At 34.1% G+C, this 26,931-nt stretch overlaps 2 protein-coding genes and 1 pseudogene across 2 annotated transcripts; all 3 read right to left on the reverse strand.

The window, feature by feature from the left end:
• Nucleotides 1–256: 256 nt before the first annotated feature.
• LOC113767608 lies at nucleotides 257–6,154 on the reverse strand (annotated as a pseudogene).
• A 5,544-nt stretch (nucleotides 6,155–11,698) lies between these two features.
• Nucleotides 11,699–15,986, reverse strand: LOC113768603 (E3 ubiquitin-protein ligase SIS3). The gene is made up of 10 exons (XM_027313031.1): nucleotides 15,570–15,986; nucleotides 15,413–15,451; nucleotides 15,170–15,236; nucleotides 14,997–15,070; nucleotides 14,484–14,622; nucleotides 14,308–14,400; nucleotides 13,938–14,003; nucleotides 13,355–13,474; nucleotides 12,802–12,915; nucleotides 11,699–12,306 (listed from the first exon to the last, which is right to left on the reverse strand). Exons 1-10 carry the CDS (start codon nucleotides 15,596–15,598, stop codon nucleotides 11,917–11,919), a joined length of 1,131 nt encoding a protein of 376 aa, XP_027168832.1. The 5' UTR covers nucleotides 15,599–15,986; the 3' UTR covers nucleotides 11,699–11,916.
• A 6,997-nt stretch (nucleotides 15,987–22,983) lies between these two features.
• Nucleotides 22,984–25,869, reverse strand: LOC113768017. The gene is made up of 5 exons (XM_027312232.1): nucleotides 25,599–25,869; nucleotides 24,452–24,697; nucleotides 24,189–24,270; nucleotides 23,428–23,642; nucleotides 22,984–23,320 (listed from the first exon to the last, which is right to left on the reverse strand). Exons 1-5 carry the CDS (start codon nucleotides 25,856–25,858, stop codon nucleotides 23,200–23,202), a joined length of 924 nt encoding a protein of 307 aa, XP_027168033.1. The 5' UTR covers nucleotides 25,859–25,869; the 3' UTR covers nucleotides 22,984–23,199.
• Nucleotides 25,870–26,931: the final 1,062 nt, after the last annotated feature.

The raw sequence follows: 26,931 nt of genomic DNA on the forward strand, positions 1-26,931 counted from the left end.
TCGTTCTATACATTACTGCATTTGTAAACTTAACTAAGAATATGCCATTTAGAAACTAGAAAGCCTCAGCCCATGTGTATAAGCACAATATCAGGTTCAAGATTCATGATATTTTTCTTCACGTGAAATTTTCTCAATGTCCAAAATAAGATACCGTGTAAAAGGATACAGGACAGTTGGTATCATCTCAATTCCCACAAATTTGACGTTAGGTAAATGTTTGAAAGCATCATCCTCAGGGTCTTAACAGAAGGGGTTAAATGTGCAATAACCAATCAACAGTTGAAATCTTCTCAATATCCCACCAGAATGTGATGTGTATTTTGCAGAAACTTGGGCACAAGTGACTCATTTTCAATAACAATTTATGATGAGACATCAGCCCCCAAGTCCTCCTTCCAGTAATTATGCTACTACAAAGACAAACTCTATACAGTTTCAAAGATGCGAAAATGTGGAAGAAACAACAAACAGCCGTATTAAGTAGGAAAAATGTGTGAAAGGATCTGTTCATTGAGAAAGCAAGATTAGGGCATTATATGTTGTGGGAGACAGGGTGGATGCCCTTCATGCCTTGGTTCCATGAACTATCTGGCACGTCGAAATCGTCCCTGTTTCCTTTGGCTCATCATTTAGCGGATGCAATGTGTTCTAGTGCATCCACAACTTCTTTCATTGATGGTCTTGCTTCAGGATTAGAAGCAAGACACCTTAGAGTAAGCTGAGCCACGTCCACAGCAGCTTTTATTGGGTATTTGCCTTCCAACCGAGAATCCATTATGCTCGTTATCTTTCTTTTGTCCGATAAATGAGGCTTGATCCAATCAACCAAGTTGTGTTTCCCCTGCTGACGATTAACGTCCAGAGCCCTTAAACCTGTTAGCACTTCGGCCAATACAACACCAAAACCATACACATCGCTCTTCACATACAAGTGTCCTGTTACATAAGAATTCCACGTCATTATGACTCTTGACCTTTCGATTGGCATCTGGCTCAGACTTGATTTAAGCCAAACTAATCAAAACTTTAGCTTCTACTACTGCCATGATAACAAGCAAGAAGCTTAAAAGATCTATGAATGATTACCTGTTGCTATATACTCGGGAGCAGCATAGCCATAGGTCCCCATAACATGTGTCGACACATGTGATTGACTATCCGAAGGACCCATCTCTGCCAAGCCAAAATCTGATAGTTTGGCATTGTAAGACTGAAAACAGAATGTTTTGATCAATGTTAAAAGCAATGAAGCTTCCCATGGTTCAATCTCAAAACAGCATTATTCATAACCTAAATTGGTATGTAAGTAAAATTTTTACAGCAAGCATATGGAGTCTAAGAAAGAAATTTTAGCTTTAGCAGACAAATCAAAAAAATTTTGCATCCAATAAACTTGGATTAATAAAAAAAATATGAGTATTAATGAGGTATATCGATCTAACTTACACCATCAAGTAATATGGACGATGCCTTGAAATCTCTGTAGATAACTGGTTTCTTTAATGCATGAAAAAATGCCAGAGCACGACCAGCTCCAATTAAGATCTTAAACCTTACATCCCATTGAAGTGGCTGAATAGAAGAGCCCCCTAAAAATATAAAAAACACCACGACACAAATTACTGCATGGTAGATCAATACCTTAGATGATGCAAAGCTGTTTGCAAATACTGTTAGGATAGTAAAACTCTCACTTCCAAGGAGGTGATTCTTAAAGCTGCCCTTTTGCATATACTCAAAAACAGCAAACAATGCTCCATTATGCCAGCAGTAACCATGGAGCTTAATAAGGTTAGGATGAGAAAGCTTTCCAAACATCCATATCTCGGACTGCATAAAGAAATATAAAGAACCTTTTGAAGCAACTCAGGAAATGTTTGACATCAACACACAAGGTGAATTGTATCTATTCATAAATCACGAGGAATTGACATACATATTTAACAACGTCAACCACCTTTCTCCTTTCCTCTTTTAAGTGGAAAATGTAGAAGATATAACAAACACTTTCTTCAGTAAAAAACTCATAAGCCAATCCACTAACATTCAGGTTCTATTAATGTAAATTGTTGTGCAACCTTGCACCTTCTTATTTGACCTTAATCATGGAAGTTTTGAATATTCAGTCTTCATACTTAATTTCCTTCCCTTCATCTAATAGTGTTGTATTTTAAACTGCTAGATCTAAATTCACTAGCTGTTCTGTACATGCCACTACCCATTGGGCAGTGGAAAGAGAACCATGCAAGGGAAACTTTTTTTTTTGTCCATTCTGTGAATACATGTCCATGACAACTGTGACTGGCAACACCAGATATAGCATAATTTGGGCCAAATTCTAAGTAGGTCTAATGCATTTGACTCTTCTTGTATATTGTTAGTATGATCTATCAAGTCATCAACATGAAAGATTCCTTTTTGGAAGTTGACGCAAGCAATTTTGTTGATAATAAAAAACAGCTTTAGATGAACAACTGGACCTTTTTCTTCTTCTTTTTTCTTTGTCAGGGAGATGATATGCCTAAAGAAAGGTCAGTAATGAATTATTTCAAGAGAGATGGCACTACAAAAAGGAAAGCTTTGTTCCACCCTTTTATGTTCCAGTCTTTTATGTGCCAACATAATTGATTCAGATAAGATGAACAATGTGCATGAAGGAAGAAAAAAGCTGATACCAATTAAATCCAAAATGACTGTATATCTTCAGTCAGTTACAAGCTTAGTTTGAATTACCGTGCACTGCTCAATTCCTTGAAGACTTTCAGGATTCCATTTTTTAATTGCAACAGGTGATTGACTGCCGCCCTTTGATGTGGACTTATCATGAATCCAACCTTTGTATACTCTTCCAAACCAACCTTCTCCCAGCACTCTATCACTTCTGAAACTTTTAGTTGCAGCTAAGAGTTCTGGGTAAGTGTAAATTCTCAAGTTAGGGAGGTCGCTGATATCCCCAATTGGATAAACCTCCTCACTTTTGCTATCCCCAATTGAAAATGCTGCATTGGTGTTTGCCTGTGATGTACCTGGCCAAAATGCACTTATAATTGTCCTTTGTCCCGGTCTAATGATTTTACACATAAAAAACTTGGGGGGCAAGTGGAGCAGTTTTATCATGCAAATGTGACTCAAAGAAGTTAAAAGAAGTTAAGGTAGTTTCAAAGTATCCCCACACCAATGGTAGCTCTTGAAATGGAAGGTATAAAAAAGGAAATTAAAATAAACAAAAACCAATTGTTTCACAAAAATAATTGTACCAAAGATAAAAAAAAAATTGACAAAGGAACCGTGTTAAAATGCTGGGATAGGTATTGTGGAAAATTTGCCTACTGTTGGTTAAAATTTTGAACTATTCTGCTGAAAGAATTTCAGTGAACATAAGGGCAATTAATACAAATATATTTGTGCAAAAATAGAACAGCCTAATAGATTCCAGTCTGAACTAACAAGTTTCAATTGTCCAAGCAGAAAGTAGCAGGAATATAAACAAATTAAGGCTTGCTCAGAAAAGAAACTGGAGCTCAGGCTCTAATATTATGGCACCTACCTACTCCAGTCATTCCCTCAGTTACTCTTGTCTTTTCTGATGTGCCAAGTTGACCATCAAGCCACGATCTTACATAAGTAGAGAACCTTACCGACTTAGGATCTTTTAAAGCCTCAACTATGTGTAGCATTTGAGGTCGCTTAGAGTGCTGTGGATTTAGACAGGCCTTTGCAACAACAGCAGCTGCCCACACTTCAGTCAAGAGATCCTGATCCACCACTAAAGATGGATCAACAATGTTCACAAAGAGTTCTTTATCATAAGTATTGATGTAACACAGGACTTTATCCATCCAACCATTGATGCTTGAAACATTGTGATCACCAAAACCTGGATGACCTGTGACTAGTTCAAGCAATACCTTTCCAAAGCAATAAACGTCATAGGCACACATTGCATTGGATGAACCTGGTCATTTATGAGAAGATTAAGACAAAGGTACGGTCAAGCATATGCTTTTAGTAATCTTGTTTAACCTTTAAAAGCCATTTCTTATCAAACATGTAGCTGGGCATAAGCAGATGAAGAATTTTTCGCAAAAAAATAACAAAGCTAACTGATGATAGTGCTGCTTTAAGGACACCCAAACTCTCAAAGTTTTGAACTTTTTTGCTATTTCCACTATTCTTTTTTCTTGCAGTTCAAATTTCAAGCAGCTGTTCACCATTTAAATTTATGGTCCACCAGTTTTCTATTCTGCTTCCCTTCTGAATTATAGTTTGTAAGATGTCAGATTGAATCGAAAATCAGAGGCTAATTACCATTTTTCGATAGTGAGAGCAAAAAATAAAAAGAACAAACAAACTATACTGCAATAAATTTTACATACCTGCGGTGCCTCCTTCCGAAGCCCTGAATCTAAAGAGAAAAGAATAGCCACAAAACTCAAATAAGTCACATTGGGTATGAATTATAATTACAACTCTATAGATTTGATACATTGGGTATGAATGATAATTATAAGAGAATCTAGTGCTAGTAAAGTAACACCTTTAGCTTCTTTTCAGATTAAATACGTCAATCACTAAGAGAACCCCTGGTTCAGAAGTTATGTGCATGCTATTATTTCTTTTATGAGTTCAAAGAGACACATTACAATGTCAAGCCTTCAGCCACTGCAAGTGAATCCTCTGATTCTTGTAATAAAAGCCCAAAGTTTCCTCAATTAGAACTATAACATTGATGAAAAGCTTCTTATACTGTAAACATTTTCATTCCAAGGATCCACTTGATTTTGTGATTTTACTCTTAAGAAGTTTAAAACATGGCCATGATATTGCAGATTATTTACCAGCAGACATTTTATGGGAATAGAATTGACTAGGAAGTCTCACGAGAACACCAAAAACTTAGAAGTATCACCATGGCACAAAATACTTACTTTGGCAACCATAATAACCTTGAAATCCTGTTCTGATGTCTCTCTTTTTTCTCGGTACAGACATCAGCAAGCCTCCCTATCCGTGCTTCAAAGTTTTCATCAATTAGTATGCTGCGAGCTTCAACATTTCTGTAACGATTATACCAAAATCATGCCAATTGACAGGTGAAGCCCATCATGGAATGTTCAAGAGGTCAAAATGACACAAGGAAAAAAGGAATGAAAAGAAAAAGGAAAAGCACTGCTCAAACACTATCATATGAATCATTCACAAAAAGATTCCAGAACCAAAACTCAAGAGCCATCACTTTATCATCAGGTGAAGTATGCTGAGATAGTAGGGGCGAGTTAGAACCTTCAACATTTTATGTACGTCAAATTTACATTTCAATTATATCAGGAGGTAAGGCTCTATGCCTAGGAAAATGAATATGCCAACAAGCAAGATTCTTGGGTTTACCTATGAACAAGGGGTGGGACACATTCATGATGCAGATAACACAAACCCTTTGCAGCTCCAGTCGCAATCTTCAACCTCGTAGCCCAACTTAATGATGTCGATTTTTGACAATCAACTTTAATGCCATCCGGGGCAATTCCCCTATTACTCAAACAACTGGACAAGTCCTTGTTAAGCATGTATTTGTAAACCAGAAACGTGTTATTCCCATTCTCAAAGCAATGCCCCAGAAAAGGAACAAATCTAGCATGAGAAACCTTGCCAAGAATTTCCAATTCATTTACCAAGTATGAACCCACTGACAGATCAACCTTTTTAACAACCACCTGAAGCCCACCTTCTAAAACACCATAAAAGAGATCCCCAGAGCGGCCATGCTTGATGAAATTCGATTTACTGAAGTAATCGGTGGCTAGGAGGATTTGATCATGAGTAAAAGATTTCCCAACTGCTGGTAATCTGGAGGAATTGTTGAAAGACGAAACTTTGGTAGAAGAGGAAGTGAAGTTAAAGGAGGAAGATGATGATAATGATGCTGAAGAAACATCACTTGGGGTCCTAAGAGCACTTAGCCGGAGCTCCTCTCTGCGAATAGTGGCGCTGACTAGCCTTTCCCAATTGTCGTATACTGCTGACATTCTTCATCAATAGTTTACTACTAAGGTACACAATTTTTCGAGTATCATTAATGTTATAATCATTAGTACGACATAATCAAACTCTGATATTCTGATTCCATTACATACTCGTATATACAACTGAATTACTAGTACCATATCAGAAACTACTAGTCTATATAACTAAGGATGGCAACCGCCCGCCGGTGAGGGGAGGGGAGGGGAGGGGAGGGGGCGGGGGGCTCCGCCTCACTGCCTACTAATTACCCTCGCTCCCGCCCCGCGAGGCTAATAATAATTTTTTTAATATAATTTTATTATAATTAAAATTTTAGCAAATTATTAAGTACTAAAATATCAATACATCACTAAATTATTATTCATTATAATTTCACAATTAAAACTCATAAAAATAATCAAACAAAAGTTGTTTGAATATAATTTAACATGATGAAATAAATACAACTAAAGTGGTCAAGTTTTCACATTTAACACAAATACAATCACTAATTTATTATTGTACTTATTTTTTTTTTTGAAAAAAAAATATTATTATATTAAGTGTAATTAGTAAATTTAGTATAAATATATTAGTAAATTTAATATAACTAATTAATAATTTCTATTAATAAATATATAAAATTACTAATATAATTGATAATATCAATTATATTATATATACTAATATATATTATATAATATATATAACTAATAAAATTATTATCAAAAATTTATCACTAATTAAATTAAATATTATATATAATTATATACATATTTATTTATTTATATATTTTTTTAGCCGATGGCGGCCGCCCCCAGCCCCGTTTTTATATGGAGGGAAAAATTTCCCCTCCATCCCAACCTCTGCCCCATTAGCCCCTGTGTGGACACCCGTCCCTATTGTCATTCCTACTCTATGATGGAAGGTGAAGAGGAGGAAATGGATGCTCTTTTTCTTCGTCTCGTGGATTTCATCGGTTGACTGGGCTGACTTTGGTCCGTGGCTTAAGAAACGAAAAATTTATTTCTCATCACCCAGTGGTGGATGGAAACGGATTCAGATATTCTGCGCTCACTATTGTGATTGCACAGTGCAATGGTATCAATAACTTGTTGTGTCTATGAATCTTATTGTATTAATGTTTACATCAAATATTGGCATCTACGTCTATTGTACCGGTTTCGACATTGGATCATATACTCGAGAAGTGATTGGTCCACACCTTGTATTAAATGTATAGACACATATAAATTCTTCCCAACTCTCTACTACTCAAGGTTAAGGGTGACAATTTCTGACACGACTTGAAAATACAACACGAATCTAACACAAAATTAATATGTTTGAGTTGAAGTTTCGCGGGTTTGAGTCAGAATCGGGTCGAACCTAATGAACCCAAAAAGAAAATAGGTCAACCCGTGGGTGACCCGATAACCCATTTATGAATTAAAAATAACTTAATAAATATAAAAAATATTTTATCTAACTAAACTAAGTTATTCTTTTTTTCCAAAGGCATTAACCACTTAATCTTAAATGAATTTATTTAACTTGTGTGAAATTGAAATTATTATGTTTGGAGAAATAATGTATTACATTATTTTTAACATTTATATTGTTTTAATTTATTTTAGATTTGGTTTGACATAAAACACTTTTACGGTGTTTTAATTTATTTTAGATCTGATTTGAGATTATTTTATTGAAATTTTTATTATTTGATTATGTAATTAGTCTTGTGCGAAATTGGTTTTATTAGAAATTACAGTGGTAAATTAATAAATTAAAATTATATTTTAGGTCATTCGGGTCAACCCGCCAACCCAAAATTTTCGGGTTCCGGTCAAGTATCCTGACCCTTTTTGGGTTGGCAGGTCATGTTCGAGTCAGCGGGTTTCCTGTTATACTCGAGTCTCAACCCGACCCATCAACCCATTTCTGACTCGATTGTCACCCCTACTCGAAGTCTCGAACTATTAGAGTTATAATCATTCGTTCAGACATTTTAAGAAACAAATCATTAGAAAGTGCAACAAAATACGCTCTTAATGTCTAGTAGAAACTAGAAATTGAACCAGATACTTATGCAACCCTTTACAAAAGTTTTCCCCAACTATAAGAGAAAAATTAAAGCAAAATGTATGATAACATAAATCGTTAGCCTCATGAGTAAAGGATTATGTCCCATATTGATTCGAGAGATGGAGAAAGAGCGGTTAATATGTAAGTAAATGTTCGAGACCTAATAGTTTAAACTTTTGGATCAGAGTTGAGTTCCTGACTTATATATTAGACTCTTTGATAGGCTTTCTCGAGATATTTCTCCCTAACAAGTGGCATCAGAGTTTCATGGGTTCTCTCGAGATATTTCTTCCTAACAAATGGCATCAGAGTTTCAGGTTGCGAAACTGGACCAAAGTGTCAAAGAATTTGGCTTCTGTTGCATCAGGTGCGCCATGAGTTTGGCAGGGTTAGCAAGGGTCTAGAATCCAGTTTGGATGGTGGATCAAAGTATTAAGGAATTTGAGGTTGGCAAAAGTCTAGAATCCAATTTGGATGGTGAACCAAAGTGTCAAGCAATTTGGTTTTCTCTTCTTGATGGTAAACCAAAGTGTCAAGGAATTTGGCGCCATGAGTTTGGCAGGGTTAGCAGGGATATAGAATCCAGTTTGAATGGTGAACCAAAGTGTCAAGAAATTTAGTAGACTTGAAGAAGAGTTTATAAATTTGAGTTTAATCTTGAGTTTAATGTGAGGGGTTACTTATAAAAGGGGGAGATTTATTATGGGAGGGGTCTAGAATCCAGTTTGGATGGTGGACTTTGGTGAATCAAAGTGTCAAGGAATTTTGGGTTGGCAGGAGTTTAAAATCCAGTTTGGATGGCAAACCAAAGTGTATAAAAGGGGGAGATTTGTTATGGGAAGCATCTAGAATCCAGTTTAGATGGTGAACCAAAGTGTCAAGAAATTTGAGGTTGGCAGGAGTCGATAATGCAGTTTGGATGGTGAACCAAAGTATCAAGGAATTTAGTAGACTTGAAGAAGAGCTTGTAAACCTGGGTTTAATGTGAGGGGTTACTTATAAAAGGGAGAGATTTGTTATGGGTTTAATGTGAAGGGTTACTCATAAAAGAGGGAGATTTGTTAGATTCATGAGTAAATAATTATGTTCCGCATTGGTTCGAAAGATAGAGAAAGAGTGGTCAATATATAAGTAAGATCCCGAAACTTAATAGATTAAATTGTTGGATCAAAATTGGATTCTTGACTTACATATTTGGTTCTACGTGTTGGGTTCTTTGATGGGAATCATATCATATAAGACTCTTACGTTCTCACAAAAATTTTCGCTAAATGACTTTTCTGTATGACAATAATAGTGAATTGGGCTCTAGATCTTGTAACAGTACTAGGTTATCTCAGTGGATTAAATGCTTCTCCTTCATTTGTGTATTCTGCCCTCAATGTGGACCTTATCTTGAATTAATGAAAATTGACATTTATATTTATCAAAAAAAGAAAGGGAAAAAGAATGGAGGAGTCTTGACCACTACTGATACCAAGTGGCCGACGGAAGCGAGGGCGGAGGGGGTTGGGGTGTGGTGGAATTAAGGATGGCAATATGACGGGGTTGGGATGCATTTTATTCAATTTAACCCTAACTTAGTCAAAACTCAGTCCTTTATTTACTTAAATTTAAATTTTAGTTTCAAAAACTAGATTAGAACCTATTTTTAAGGGTCCGAATGGATTGAGTTTGAGTGAATGTAAATTTTTATATTTGAAAGCCGTTGATTTACTTTATATTCTAAAGTTTCAAATTATTTTATTTTAATAAAGTTTATAAATTATTAAATTATTTGACTAAAACGATCCTACAAATTAAGGGGTATTTTAGTCATTGAAATAGTAATCCCGTCTTATCCAATCTCCAATCAAACACAAGATAGGATTATTTTCCAATATATCCTGTCCAAGCTAAAATCAACCAAACACTAGATGATTTGGATTGTTAATCCAAGAATGACTCAACCCAGGATTAATAATTCGAGGTTGACTCATCCTATCTCATTTAGTTTGTGGACCAAATGAACCCTAAGTAAATAAAACAAATAGAAAGTAGATTGGGGTATTTGGAATAACTGTCCATAAGGATAAATTTAATATGATTAAATTTTTATGTACTATCGGTGTAGAGAATTTTTTGAATTTTTTACACTAGTAAGTACAGATGTATGCAACCTATGCAAAAACAGAATTTCAAGTTTGAAATCGAATTAGGGGACATGCATTTACACTTTTTATATATATAAAATAGTAATTTTATTACTAAAATTGTTGGAAATTGTCCAGCAACAAATGATTGATAAAGAATAGGGGACACGCACTTACACTTGCTCGTGTATCCATTGATAGTACATAGCTCAAACAATTAGTTATTTACGTGACAAGTATTGATTGGCTTCCGGCCGAATGGTAGGAACCAAGGGACTATATAGCTAATACAGGAAGTATAATTGGGCTTCTTGATTTTGCTTGAGGGTTAAGTTTCAATTTCTCCAAATTCTATCTAACATCCTTCTCTTATTCTTCTCTGTAATGTGGAAATCGTAGGGTGCCAATTGAGAATTAAATTTCTAGGACCGTTAGGCCGCGACAAGTTCTTTCATTTGTCATGTCAACTCTCCAGCAGCTTATGCTCAAAAAAAAAAAAAAAATTTTATAGTCCCTGGAACCCTTTGTACAGATCACGTATGTGGTTTTCCAGTAACGTTTAACACCTAAATGGAATAGAATGACCAAGAAATTGCATTTTTAATAATTGGATGACATTTTTGGCTAAAAAAAGGTTAAGTAATGCTAATATTTTTTTGCCAAGGGAAAAAAGTTAAGTGATAATTTTTGTTAAGAAAAAGGTCAAGTGATGAAAGACAAAAAATAATAAAAGGTAATAGTTTCATTATATTATGCACCATTTGCTCTCAAATGTATTAGTAAAACAATTACCAAAACTGCGTAATTTTGGTACTAAACTTGAACAAGAATCATTATTGATTCTCAGTTGAACTTTCCAGAAGTGTTCCAACATGCGTTTAATTTTTTTTTTTTTGTCGCAACGATAGGATTCTTATAACCTAATCTAGAGAAAGGGGAGGGAATTCGATGTAAGTAGAAACTCCAACATGCATTTAATTCAGTGGTGGCTTTTTTAAATTTTCTTTCTTTTGAATACTGAGTGTCCAATTATGTGATCACCAGCCTTTTCAGGAAAGGCCCACTTAAAGTCGATATCATCCTCCACTTGACAAGGGAAACGGATGACGGATGGAATATCCACAGGAATCTAACCACCAAAAGCCCGTAGGCCCTGCACTTTTCTTACAGGTCAACCCCATCAAGGATTTGGATGCCACGACAGGGACAAATAATGTCAGAACACAGAAGGTAAGAATCACAGAATCAGAAAATTGTCTTGATACATGAGACGCGTAGGGCTCTTTGCCTTTCATGCAACAGCAAAGACATTTAATTGTTGCACCCTCTACAGCTCATTCGTGAGAGCTGCATCACCGGTGGAACTTTGGCATCATAAAGGAAGGCTAATATTTGCAATTGCACAAGTTCCCTTGTATCTTTTTAATTTTGTCCAAAAAGCAAGTAGAGGAGCAAAAAACACAACACACATGAGATGACACACCAATCTACAGCTTCCAAATATCAAGACGAATGCCATTACTTGAACGAAAATATGTGTGCTTCTCAACATTAGCAAATTAATCAATGAATTCTTTTCATATGGTAGGGGAAAGTTATGAACTTGGGCAATAGCTATTGGTGGGCAAAAATCAAATTAGCTTCTCCAAGTCCAATCCCATGAGGGGGTTAGAGTGTTTAAAGCGAACTCTGGTTATTGCTGATGGGAGGAGTGTTCAACCAGCACTTCTACACGCTCTGAATCTGCTTGGCCTTGAGTTGCAACAGCCATTCTTCCATTTTCAGCAGTGTCCAGAGCAATATCTGCCTCAGCGACAGGTTCTGCATTTTCTGTGCGAATTGGACGGAGAAGCCCTTGTAATCTCAGCAGATATCTCTGGCTAGATGGTTGAGTTCTTACATACGGGGTGGTTGTCACAACATGAGAAGATGATCGTTCTGAATCAGCACGAATGTTGGATAGTGCACTAAGGTCAAGGTTTGGAAAAACGGAGCAACGACATCTAGGGCATTTAACATTAAGCCGAAGCCATTCATCAATGCATTCTACATGAAAGTTGTGAGCACATGGAAGGCCTCTAACCTGCAAAATACCAAGGGAACTATGACATAAACCTTAATCCTGAAATTAACTTTTACTTTTTGCCCTTGGCGCCTCATTCTATCCTAAAAGTAGTACGCAAGTGCAAGATGCCCTTTCTTTTTTGTTAGGAGAGAGAATGAACAGGGATTATCAACTCCAAGTACACATATTATCTACATTCAATAGTTGAATAAGCTTCTTCCAAATTCTCGTGCCAATCGACCATATTCTTAAGCCTGAACAAAGTATTTAAATATTTTCTAGAGCCCAGAGGCAGTATACTTGAAGCTCTGATGGACCATGATAACCATACACATGGAAAAATCTTTTTTAACACACAAAAAATACGAAAGATGTTCAATCCCTATATTGGCATAATAATAGCATCACTTATTTGTGTTTGCAAGGGAGAAGAGATTGGGAAAACTTGACTTATAATCATCTTTCAATAAGCTAACAACTTAAAACTATAGTGACTGAAGCAAACAAAATTACCTCATTGCCGACATGGAACTCTTCTAGACAAATAGGGCACTCACTGCAATCAGTTGGAACAGCCTTCAACCTGAACTTTGGGAGTTCCTGAATGAGTGCCTCAACAGCTTCTCTCTAACCACCCAAACATAGAAACACATAAAAAAAATGTAATAAGAGGAGTATGAAATTCTTAACAATCAGGCCAGGACAGAGAATTAACAGGCTTAAAGAATATATAGAGGAAACAGCATGTCTTCGGCCAACAGTAAGCATGTCAAACTCTGGAAAGTTCTTCACTGTAAAACCTATGCTATTCAGATAAAAAACAATTTGACACTAATGAGACGGCTACATAAAATCCACAGATAATGTTTCATCCATAGCTTAAAGTTAGTTCATGGACCAATTATTATTAATAACACTATGTTTCAATATTCAGAGCAACAAAAAGTGCAGCACTAATAGATTAAATGCTACCAGTGATATGCCAACATGCACTAAACTTGCAAGATATCTAGACCAGAAAATCAAGATAGCATAAACTCAAAAACTAAGGTAAATCAATTCTTACCTGAGCAGGAGTCAGGTAAAGTCCAGGTTGATATGCAGCAGCATCTTGGCCCATTCCCCGCATTTCTTGGCCAGCTGCTTCAAAAGCCCAATCTGGCACCCGGATCATGTCAACCAAAACCTGAAATTTTAAGCATTTTTCAACAAGTTCTTTTCAAAGAGGAGATGAATCCTGCACAACAAGTGATAATAGAACCAAAAACACAGCAATTGTTGTCAAAGACTATTAGAAAAATAAATCTTTTCACTTTTCTCTTTTATGTTTTTCGCTTTTGATAACTAGGTCTAACTTTTAAGATAGCAATCAATTGAGAAAACTAGTACGAGCATCAGAAATCCACCATCATGATAATCCTAAGTAAGACCTGTCCAAGCCATTCTAAATCTGCATTACAATTTAAGAAAGTTCTTTCTATATCAGTATCTGCAGTATATTTTCTTAGAACGCACTGATTGAGTAAAGAACTTAAGCATGATCAATCTGTAAAACTGCAAATTTGCATATAGCACACATGGACGTGATGTATGTGAGAAAATGAGTCTACTATTTTGAAGCACAGTCCTTAGCTTAGTTTAGTGCTTACTCCAAATTCTGAAATAGGTATGCCCTGTTGAGCACGTAATAGATGTGCTTGCCTTCTTGTCAACCACTGCAAACAAAGGTCCAACTCAGATAATCAGCATGTGACATTGAAAAGGAAAGATAAACCACAAAAGGCAGACACTTGTGTAAGAGACACCAAGCAACATGGCAACAGCAGTGATCTATTTCTGTTTTCTCTCCGCACTTTCCAACACCCCTCCCCCCTTCCTGGGCTGCCAAAAGAAAAGGAAAAAGCACAAAGAACAAGACAGAGAAAGTAAAAGCAAATGATTTTTTTTTTTGGTGGGTTGGGGGGGGGGGGGTTGGGGATGGCAAAATGGGTAATGACGACTGCAGAAAACAAAACTAACCTTTCCCATTGACATGCAAGCTATGCAAACAAGTCCGCAGTAGCTGAAGAGCAGCCAAATTAGAAAGCCCCATTTCTGGCCTTCTTCTGGCAACTGAAAGTATTTCCAAATTATAACCTTTCAGTGCTGGCAAAGTACAATTATCAGATGCAGTAAGAAAAGGGGGAGAAACTTACGCAGTTTCTGGCACTGGTGAACCATAGGGTCCCAATAATAGTCCAGACCCAGAGAAAGGGATAAAGCAACAGAGCAAGAATTGAGAGAACTACTGTTCTTCCACAGAAACGAGCATGTCTCTGCTGTGGACCAAAATCCCTACAATCAACATAACACACCCATCAAACTAGTACTATTAGGCTATAGTTGCACCAAAAATTCAACCGAACCTTGCGCAACTTCAAGCTAAACTTTTACTTGAGACCTCATTTATCAATTTCAAGACTAATATTCATCGAAGCTCTTTATAAACTTTCAACTAGAAATGCAGCGACATCTCATATGCAACTGAAAAATGGTTGCTTTTTGTTACTTTCACAACTGAACCACAGTCCATTTCGCACTACAGAAGTTCATTTCACTACACAAAAAATAACACCTTGTAAACAATAGATAAATAGAACATTAGTTTTAATTCCTAAAGATTAAAAGATTGTACAAGTTGAATTAAAAAATGATGGAAGAAGCCTTACAATCCCATTCCAGCAGCAAGGCCATTATCTACAAACATCAGTAGCCGAAATACAAATACAGTTGTGTAGTCAGCCTAATCCAAAAGAGGAGGAAAAAAAAGGGCAAAATTCAGTTTTTACTTCCATCAACCAATTGAACCCAAAGAAGCACAAACAAATTTCAAGATACTCACCACAATCCATATGTGCAACGGGTATGTACAGAGATGGTATCTCTTCCAATTGATTGCCACAATTATTCTAATCAAAATAGTTAAGGCAACAAATCCAAAACCATAATTTTCACCCAAATGCAAGAAATTTATTTATTAAAGAAATCCAAAAATAAAACATCCGGGAAATGAACACTGAAATAAGAGGACAAAAAATAGAATCCATTAACCCTAACTTTCTCAGCTTGATTCTTGAAAGGATACATACTAGTAGCTAGCATTGACAAAAAGAATCCATCATACCTGCAACAAAGAAGAACCCCCAATTATTTCCAATAATAAAAGAAAACAAGAGAAATTACACTCCCAATTCAATATTTGAACTGATAAACAAACGAAAAAAGAAAAAGCAAGAGATTACCACTTAAAATCGACACCTCTGATCGCCATTCGAAAAACCCAGAAACCCTAGCAAGACTGAGCCAAAGATTCGATTCTCATTTCCTGATTTTTCACCACCCAAATCAAATTTGAGCCGTCCAGAAGCGAATCTCTTGCTCAGTGAGTCAACTCAGTTCCCCGGAATCAAAAGAAAAGTTCGTATAAGCAGAAGAGAGCTGATTAACGAATGACTACGCGTTTGATATACGCATGGGATACGGGAATTCTACGTAGAGATACGGACTATTTGAGAGATGAAGAATTCGGAGATTTCTGGATTTTTTTTCTTTTTTTTTTTTTGGGTGGGAAAACGAGAAAGAAAGAGTTAATGGTGAACTTAACTGAACTCAACTGGAGCAGTGGAGCTGCGCAAAAGAGAAAGTTAATGGGGAGGATGACGGACGGTTGACGGGAGTTTGACGGCCGTTTGTTTCCCCAGAATTGAATGGATATTTGGTCGAGTAATGTACTTTTTTTTTTTTTTTTTGAAGAATTTCGTTGACTAATTTTAATGACTTCACTTTTTTTTACTGATGGCATCGTATCTTTTTTTTTTTTTTAGAGAAAATTCTACTCTAAGTAACATACGATGACACTTGATTTTCAGTCTTTTTTTTAGATGAATTCTTTTAAATACTTTTACACAAAGAGAGAAGAAAAAAAAGGAAAACAAGAGATTGAATACTTAACAATAAGTGGAGTGGTAGTGTGAAAAAAAAATTTTATACGAATGATCGACTAGGTCTAGATTCATGAGTTATATTGTCTCTATTTATATTTGAATTTTTTTGTCTTTTTTAAACATATTCCCTAAATCTAAACCCTGCTCGTTTAGAGAATTTTATATACAGTAATTTAAAATTGAATGGATACTGTATTTGATCCTTGAAGTAATCAGTTCATTTTAATTGAAGGTTACTGTGAGAATCTTGACGTATTATTCACCGTAATACTTTTCTATCATGTAATTTATATTAAATAAATAATTGCTTGGAAAGATAAAAATAAAGTTAGAAAACGTGTTTAGTATACAATACTGAGAAAATTTTCCAAACAATAGTAGTATTCACATACTGAATTTATAAACTAGTAATTAGTGTATAAATTGCATTGACATATAATGTTTCTCGTGATTAAAAATTAATGGAGACACTTGTTAAAATACTTAAATTACACTTAACCTATCATGTGAATGTACAAACTAGGGGTGGCAATTCGGGTCCAAATCAGGTTGGCGGGTCGAACCCGAGAATCTGTTGACCCGAAACTTAATTTTAATTGGCGGGTCGACCCGAAATGACCCGAAACTTAATTTTAATTTATTAATTTGTCACTGTAATTTCTAATAAAATCAATTTTTCACAAAACTAATTACATAATCAAGTAATAAAAATTTAAATAAATAATTCCAAACCAAATCTAAAATAAATTAAACACCGTAAAAATGTTTTATCCCAAACAAAATATAAAATAAATTAAAACAATATAAAAGTAAAAAATAATATAATATATTATTTGTCCAAATATAATAATTTCAACTTCACACAAATTAAATAAATTCATTTAGGATTAAGTAATTAATGCCTTTGAAAAAAAGAATAACTTAGTTTAGTTAGATAAAATTATTTTTATGTTTATTAAATTATTTTTAATTCGTAAACGGGTCATATCGGGTCATATCAGGTCACCACGGGTTGACCCGAAATCGACCTGTTTTCTTTTCGGGTTCATCGGGTCCAACCCGATTCTGACCCGAATTCCCGAAACCTCAACCCAAACTCATTAATTTCGTGTTAGGTTCGTGTCGTGTTTTCAGGTCGTGTCGAAAATTGCCACCCCTAGTACAAACTAATAATTATTACTTTTTCTTACATTCATATACTTTCACTATTTAATTTTATACTTCCAAAATATTGACATGTGAATTGCACCTAAAATATTGACATCTGAATTTCATCTTAATGAGTGTGCATAGTGGGCACTTGACCCAACGTTAGTCGAAAGAGATCTTTTGATATGTTAGTTTGCCGCCCAAAGTCATGGTTGTTCTTAGATTTTGCTTTAAAACCATAAAGATATGCAAGTTGCCATATCTATCAAGTTTTGGGTGACATTAGGCATGATTTTTGCTTCGTCGTTAACTTTTTGAGTAAATCTTTCCTGCACTGACAGTGTATACACTATCATCGTTGGATTCATAACATGTGTGTAAAATTTGAAATTCAAATTTTGCATAATTATCGTTCATCCAATAGTGATAATGTATACATTGTCAGTGTAGGAAAAATTAATCCTAACTTTTAAGTAATAATTTCAAAATATTCGCTCGTCCAAAAAAGGAAAAAAAAAAAACCTTTAGTGAGGATGGAGTGCTACAGGCATTTTTTTCGAATGCCTATTGTCTATCATTTCTGAGATTAATAATATACTTTGTAGGGATATATGCAAACCATTACTTATAATGTTAAATATGACAAAAAGACCCATAGTCTAGGTTCTCTAATAATTCAAATGTCAAAATTATCCTCAAGATATAGTTTGATGATTATTTTGCATTACTTTTATGAAAACATACTGTTAACTACAAAGTCTTTAATTGTCTATTTTTTTTTAAAAAAAAAAACTCTAACATTGTTTAGGTCGTAAAAATTCACTAAAAAATAATGAATAAGTTAACTTCAAACTACAAAGTATAATACTTTAGTCAAGGAGTATTAAACAATCCATATCAACACATCATCACAATTAGGTATTTCCTTCATTATTATTTGTACCACAATTTAAAACTAATCTAATAATAGGAAAAAGTAAGTCAATTGAAGAGACAAAGTAGAGAGATATTGGTGAATACATAAAGGGGCGATTTTGTGTATTAGAATATTTAATAGGTTTTTTTATCATTTCATTTAGTAAAAAAAAAAAAAGGGTGAAGTATCTGAAGCTTTTTCTAGGGTATCAATATCATTTTCCTATAAAATGTCAAATGTTTGTCTAATTTGAAAGAAACATTAATTCTTAGATTCATAAATAGTTTAACGTTAGTTTGCTTAGCTTGTACTTGGATTGCAATAAGACATTATTATGAGTTTTAAATGTATAATAATTACAAAAATAGAATAACTACAGTTAATAATATTTCTTTGCCTAAAAGTATTTTTCTTCCGTACTTAAAACTACACTTTTTTTTTATATGCTCCCTAATCTTAAAGACTACAAGTTTCTGGGCTCACAATCATTAAACTAAAAGTTTTAAGGAATTTTTCATGTTAAGGAACAATAATATGCATAAAAAATGGAAAAGACAAGTACAATCTCTGAGTTGGTCTTAAGGAGCTGATACCATATACAAAGTAAAGCAAATATAAAGATGAACTTTCTTGGGGCTTGGTCACACTTAATTATATCATCACTAATCACCCTCAATTAGACAGGAGTTCATTTCCCCTTGGTTCATTTTTCTCCCCTTGGTTCATTTTTTCACCACTTCGTCAACCATGACTAATGGTTAACCTTTTTTTATTAATAAATTTTTTGAGTAATCGTTAACTATTCTATTATAAGAATATGACCTAATGAATTTCATGCCCTTGACTATTATATGGTTAACTATTTGTTTCATCTTTTCCTTTACCATTTGCTGTAGTTCCATGATTCACTCCTTTTGCTATTATTATTGAATAATTTCAATAAAATTGGTGATTTCCAAAGCTCATCATTTTTTTTTTAGAATTCATTTCTAAAATTTATTGGCATTGTTGATTAAGTATAAGGTCTAACTTAATCATATCTGGTTAAACAAATTACTAAATCAACTATGTTGTGAAATGCCTAAAAAAGCAACTACGTTGTGAAATATAAGCAACACATTCTCTATCGTTGAAATGAAAGCCAAAGACTAAGAACAAGGTTTGGAAGGAGGGATAATTACTTTACACAATAATATACCATTCACGGCAAAAACAAAAAAAAAAAAAAAAAATCACGGTCAACTCAACTTGAGCTATTGAGTTAGCACAATAAAAAGTACAACAATGAAAAAAATGTTGACGCAAATAAAGTATAAATTATAAAAAAAAAAGTACAACAATAGAAGAAAAATTTACAACAAATGAAAAATTAATCATAAGTAATGTAACTACCAACAGGAGAAGGAAGTAATGGCATGAGAGAAAAGAGAAAAATAAAAGGTAAATAGGTAAAATACAAAAAGGTAAATCAATATTGAAAACTTAATTTACAAGAGCATATAAGTTATGATATCCTATTGCTGTATAGAAAACCTATCCACAAACCATAGAGCGCAAAGTGCTAATAAAAATAACTTACCTCCTAATTATAGAGGATTAAGTTTGATTAACCCCAAATTCAGTAAAAACCTACATGAAGTAAAATTCGAAAAATTCCAAGGATGTCAATGTAATTTAAACAATTCTAAAGATGTCATTTGTAATTTAATGGTTATGAATTAGGAGTTAGGACGGGGTAGGAAGATAGTGGGTGGCATGTAGGATATTTGCGTTGATGACGTGGTGGAATTAGGTTAGCTAAAGTGGAGTCCTCGGTGGACTACATTCCAGTCTTGATTATTAAGGAATTCTAAATTACATTTATCGAAGAACTAGCATAAGTTCTGCAATACAATCAACCAGAGCAAAAGCATGATTTTTAAATGCATTTTTGTTAACCTATTCTGTAGATCAAATATTTAAGTATAGAAATTAAGTAGGTACAACACGATTGACTGATATGTCTTAGGTTGTTTGTGTAATTATTTTGGGTTTAAATACATATTATGTAAAAAAAAATTTAAAATTTAAAATTCAAATTATATATCGTGTATCTAAAGTCACTTGTCTAAAGAATTTCTTTAATTGTCAGTATATACATTCTCTATTTTTTTTTGAGAAATCTAGAGAAATACAAAATTTTGTACTCTAAAGTAAAGATAAACACTTGCAAGTAGATTATCCATTATCTTTCAATCGTCCTAAATTTTTGCAAACACTTGAATAATAATCTTTTAATTGACTTATGATGTAAAACATTACAATTTTAATCCCTTTATTGTGCTCTTATGAGTGTGTTTGAATAGTAGATTATTTGGAATAATTTTTTCAAAAAAAATATTGTAACACTTTTTTAATGTGATGTATATGAAATAAAAAATTAGTTGAAAAATATGTTGATGATGTAAGTAAATAAACTATTACAAATAATCTACAATCCAAACAAATTCATACACTTAACTTTGCAAACTAAGTTGATTTTTCTTTTCCCCTTAGCAAAAGCTAGTTAACTTACTATTTAATATGTATTTCAATAAGTTTATGTGAAAAGTAATTATCGATTTTCTTTTAGCGATTGAATGCATTGACCAAACACAGTTTAGAGTACAGGGCGCATGCAAATTCATGCACGCCAAAGTATCCATATTTCATGTTAGTACTTTATGAAACACTTACCAATTATTGCGAGCAAACGTACTCAACTAAGATAGGGTTGATAATTTTGAGTACAAAATGAATGAACTTCTTAGTCATTGATTTCATATTATTTTTTTTGAAAGGAATCAAGTTCTTGCTTCTTCGTGAGGTTATATCTAATTGAAAGTTTCTTGTGCTCCTATAGGTAGGTTTAGCTAGTAAAGTTCGTTCAACCTAAAAAAAAAAAAATATCTCAGATGACAATTTGCTACCAACAATAACGTGTCTCTTGACTTTGGAATTGGATAAACTTCTCTTTCCTTCTAAATTGTATAGGATTTATCCTGTAAACACTGATAGTGTATATATTTTCACCTTTAGATGTATGCTATTTAATCCCAATTTGAATTTGAATATTATTTTTTTTATATATGTGGCATGTATCTAAAGATAATAATATATACATTATCAGTATATATACAAGATAAACTCAATTGTTCAACCAAGAAGAAAAAAGTTTGACGTGTCCTTTCTTTTAAAAAAAAATATTTGGGGGGTTTTTGGCTTTCCCTTTTTCCCTTGTTTCCTAATTCATTAATGCCTATGCCTTTTGACAAGTCGGCTGTAATGTGATTAAAATAGTCCACTAGATTTACTTTGTAAATGTCATGTAGAGCTTGTCACGTGCTTATCATGATGAGAGAGCATGAGATCTTTAGCCAGGAAAATTGCGAGTTAAGGACCTCAAGTCTAACCTAACTTCTCCAACTAGAACAATTAGAAAAGAGATTTTCCATACTAAAACCTAACACATTGTGTGTCCAAAATCTAAGAGCCCATTTGGGCTATGAATTTTTATGAAATATTTTTGAAATATTTCCTCGACATATTTTCAATCATTTTATTCATTACATATCACATTATTTATTCATTACACACACACAAACTCCAAAAATTTACAATCCAAATGGGACTTAAGCAAATATGGATATTAGACTCTTAAACCCTTTCAATCTCTCCCTTATTTTCTGGTAAGCTTCCTTGAATAAGATTAAAAAAAGAAAGAAAGAAAGAAACCATTCTTTATTTGTGGTCCAAGGAAGTCCATGTAATTTTAATGTTTTAACGTACAACACAAACCAAAGTCAATCTAAGGTGCCGACACTTCAAGTCTATTAGATAAAGTTAGATAAGGTCTTACATTTCCAACCAAGTCTTTGATTAGTCGGGGAAATTCGGCATATGTTATAAAAAAATATTCTCCATGTATCTGATGTTGATGGAAAATTCTTCGGTGGAGATAAATTATGCGCATCGTATTGAAATTTTTTTTATTTCACGTACATTATATCACAGTAATTATTTTGAATAAAGTTTTAAATAATACTCCATTCAAACACACTCATCATTGATTTTCATAGCATTTCATTGATGGAAAATGCAAAACACATAAAAAGAGTCTGTCCAGTTCTTAGAACTCATCAAACAGGAACATGGCCGCACAATTTCATAATTCTCAACAATGACATCTACACTTATGTTTCTTCTGTTTTAAATTGGATCTATATGGATTGCCTCTCACAAAAATTATGTGGGATCTACATATTATTTGAGATGGTATATGTAGATCATGGTGTATAACAAATCTAGAATCACAATTTATGTGACAGGTCCATGTAAGTCGTGGTCTGAAACAATGTCTCGCACTAGATAGCTGAGATTAGAAGCCAATGAATATAAGAACCAAAATTCTTAGGTTTACCAGAGGCAAATGATAGTGCTATAGCAAAAATTTAGTACCACAGCAAGCTTGACAGAGTTTCCCTCTCAAATAAATTTCTGATAAATATTTGATTTGGTTTGAGAAAGGTATTTTTGGTATTTTAACAAGAATTTGCTATATCATCAAAATTTGAGTTTTGGCAATAATACCAGCCTTCACCAAATAATGGTGGAACGTCAACATATCACTTAAGAGGGGAATGAACCAGTATTGTATTGCCTGACTGAAGTTCCACTTGGCGATTTCAAGAAATTATTGTGATCTTCTTCTAAAGCAATTTGCAATTGCAAGCAGTGGTATGTACAATGAGAACGATTCTTGCTCGAGTGTCTAACTGACACAATCCAATCGTTTTCTCAAAGCTCTACCAGCTCTCACAATAATGCATGTCTGAAGCTAAACTTTCAAGAACAATTTGGAGGGTTTACGCACTTATACACAGCGGATGCAGGCTGCTTATAAGTAGGTATGCTGCTAGTGTCAACAAATCTGACTTCACCTGGCCCAAAAGAAAGATCCCTGTGCCTACAAAAACAATAACAGGGACAATCTGTGAAGAGGACATGCTAAAAATTTCTTAATGATGTTCTACATAATGAATCAAAAACAGTATCACAGAAGTGCAGGCTTGCCTTCGGAGATCAAGCCCAACTAAACCAGCTTGTAGGATTGTCAAGTTGTCAGAATCTGGAGAAACGATAATGACTGTGTCCTCAGAGTATTGTGTTTCGAGTATTGACATGAGCTGTGTCACACGAACAAACACGTCTGAGACACTTTCATTTGGTGTTCCATCATCAATAGGTGGTGGCTTGATATTTGGAGAAAGACTATCTGATGCATATACCTGCAGCATTTTTCATAGCAGCAACTTCACTAAAGCACCAAGTCTTTGCTAATAGGGACATAAATAGGGCTGATTTATCATTTCATTGCATGCACCATTAGGGGCTTGCCTTCTGTTTCAAACTTTTTGATTGCGAGGAAAAGCGTGGGAAAGTCAAGAACAATTAGATATATATTTTTTCCCTAATGCTTTGCAGAAAAGTAAGAAAATTTTCTTGCCTTTAAATGCACTTCCAGTATATTGTGTCCTGCAACAATTTGCAGGGTTTTGCAAGAAAAAGTAAGTTACACACAATATCCTCAATAACAAAGACTAACCACATATTTCTACCAAGTTCTTTTCCTGTCAGATGAAAATGCACAAAAAAGTATTTTCTGTTTCCTTCTGCTCATGTTCCAGCATTATTTTCAAAAAGTGTAATCCTAAAATAAAGACCTCCAAATGCTTAAGCACCTTCTATGGAACTTAGTAAGTATATTAACATACATGATTATCAAATGCTATGAATAATTTAAACACATAAGAGGGCATGATAGATGGTCTCACTTCTGATATAGAATCCAAGTTCTTCCCTTCATATGCTCCCAGTCCACGAGCATCCAAGAAGCTGTACTCCGGGACTATATGGCTGCAACCAATCACAAAAATTCATTAGTCATTAAGGCGCATCATTATCCATGATCATCTGAATAAAATGCCTGAACAGAATCAATTCCTGGACTGTGAAACTACCACAAAAAATCCAGTCTATCCATTCATATCACAAGCTATCTTGTTGGATCAAATAAAGTAGCAAATTGCACTGGTACCTTCTACTAATTCCATTAACAGCAGCGATAATCTCAGCAGCCTGATAAGCCCTTTGAGTAATAGAGGGCCATATCCAGCAATTTGCTTCACAAGCTCCCATTGCTTTTAGTGCTAAAGCAGCCTTAGCTGTCTGCTTCTTCCCTTCCTTTGATAACCCACTATCCACTGACGTTTTAGCAACCGGGTTCGTATTAATTATCCCCAAACTCTCGTATTCTGACTCCCCAGCTCTAACTAAGAAGTACCTTCAATCAATCAACATACCATGGCAATAAAATTAAATCATCTCCAACCAAAATCTAACAAATAATACAGAATGCATTATACTGTGACGTTAAGTACCACAGCTAAGTTTCCACTAACTTGGAGAGGATAGTTTCAGCATAAATCATCAAGAACTAACTGGCCGGATTCAGAAATAAATGTCATTTCTAAATTACTATACAAACAAACATAGATGCTTGTGCACACACATACAGACAAATAGAGTTAAAAAAGGAGAGAACAATCACTTTCTTGTTAAATGCGTTGAGCAGGCATGATGTCCAAGAAAACCAATACCACAATCTTCTGACTGCCAACATGAATTTCAAGATAAGATTAACTTAGTTCAATTCACAAATGCATCGAGCAGGCATGATGTCCTATGATGCAGTAATTGTCCTAAACGAAAATTTTAACTGTCCTTTTTTTTAATTTAAAGAATGAGGAGAACAGGAGATGAAAGGGAGCCTAAGATAAACAAAAAATTTGAAGATTGCAAGAATGGCTAGTTGCTTACTATCCAATTAATCTCCAATTCAAGAATTGTATCTGGAAGCAGAAGAGTCAAAAACTAAGAGAGGATTATACACCATTTTCAAACAAGATTGAACTTGTCAGCTGGAAATTCCACACAAATTAGCAGAAGATGCAGAAATTGATGCAGGAAAATTCACCACCGTAAACTTGAATTGAAGAAAGAATCAATGACCATAACGAATGGAAGCAAACAAACCTTAATCCCTAATGTCAACTCTTCATACACCTACACCAAATTATACGCTTAAAACCAATTCTCAGAAAATTCCTAAAATTTAACAAAATCCCACGTTCAAATAATCTCTAAGGTCCAATATTACATCAGAATGAACATGTTGGAAGTACCTGTTGCTAAGACGAAAAGGGGGCATTTGGAAAAGACCACGAGCCTGTGAAACTTGTACTGAAAAGGCGTCAAAGTTATCATGATTATTTATCTGGGGAGAAGTGAAGAATGGAAGGAGAGTGAACGAAAGGGAGGTTAAGAGGTCCCTGCGGGTAAAGGGTTGAAGGGGATTGTGGAGATTCTTGGGTTCTGGAAGGGGAGAAGGGGAAGGAATTTGTGGTGGCAATGTGGTTTTGGAGGCAAAGGTCGTTACTAGCATTGTTCAGTAATTGGTTGGAGAGTTTAACTGACTTCTGAACTGGTGGAAGAGGTGAGCTATTATACTAAGAGCTTTTTCTTTTTTCTTTTTTTCTTTTTATAATGGGGAGTTGTTTAATTTCAAAATTTCTTTTCTAAAATGGTTCGCAATTAATTTAGATTGAGTTTATTTTAATTTTTTGGTAATTAGTATAGAATTTGAATAGGAATTTTATAAAATTGTACTAGAAAATCTTGAATTTCTATTGTGTGATTAAAGCTAACCCATTATATATAATCATTATGTTAGTATTTATTCCACTGTTTATGATAGTCAAAATCCTACCTTACATATTAAAGAAAGAAATGGTATTTGCATTTATTGTATTATGCATCATGTATGTGATAAAAGTGTGGCCAAAGTGGCGTGGGTCTGTACCTAGGAATCTTTTGAATTTTGTTTGGATTTGATTATACCAACTTCGTCCACTTAGAGCCTATTTGAAATTGTGGTGTTTTAACTAAAAAAACACTTTTCAATTGTAGAAGTGCTTTCATGGTGGTGGATAAGATTTGATTTTACGAAGTTCATCCATTTAGAGCCTGTTGAAATTGTGGTGCTTTAATTGAAAAATACATTTAGATGGTAGAAGCACTTTTTATGGTAGGTGTTAAGTATTTTTTTTCATAAATTTAGGAGTAAAATTTTTGGTTCCTAAAACACTTTTCCTTTTTAGCTCAAACTTGAAGTTGGTGTTTTTAGAATAACTTATATGTTTCAAAAAATTAAAACAGAAACTTTTATCATTCATTTTGAACCGAAAAAAATGTGATAAGTAAGTTATATTTCAAAAATTCAAAATTAGACATTATACATTACAAAAAAGAACTTTTGCAAGTACGTACCCAAATGGGTTTTCTACTAAGTGAAGTTATATATATATATATATATATATATATATATATTCTGTCATAAATCAATCTCATTTGAGCTTTTAGAAATCATTTTATGGGCTAGCATATTTTTGCCCTTGGTACAGGCATTTTTTAAAGCCCAATTTTATTACTTTACAGAGGAAAAAGAATGAACATTGC

The sequence above is a fragment of the Coffea eugenioides genome, chromosome 4 (assembly GCF_003713205.1).
Source record: "Coffea eugenioides isolate CCC68of chromosome 4, Ceug_1.0, whole genome shotgun sequence".
Classification (NCBI taxonomy): domain Eukaryota; kingdom Viridiplantae; phylum Streptophyta; class Magnoliopsida; order Gentianales; family Rubiaceae; genus Coffea; species Coffea eugenioides.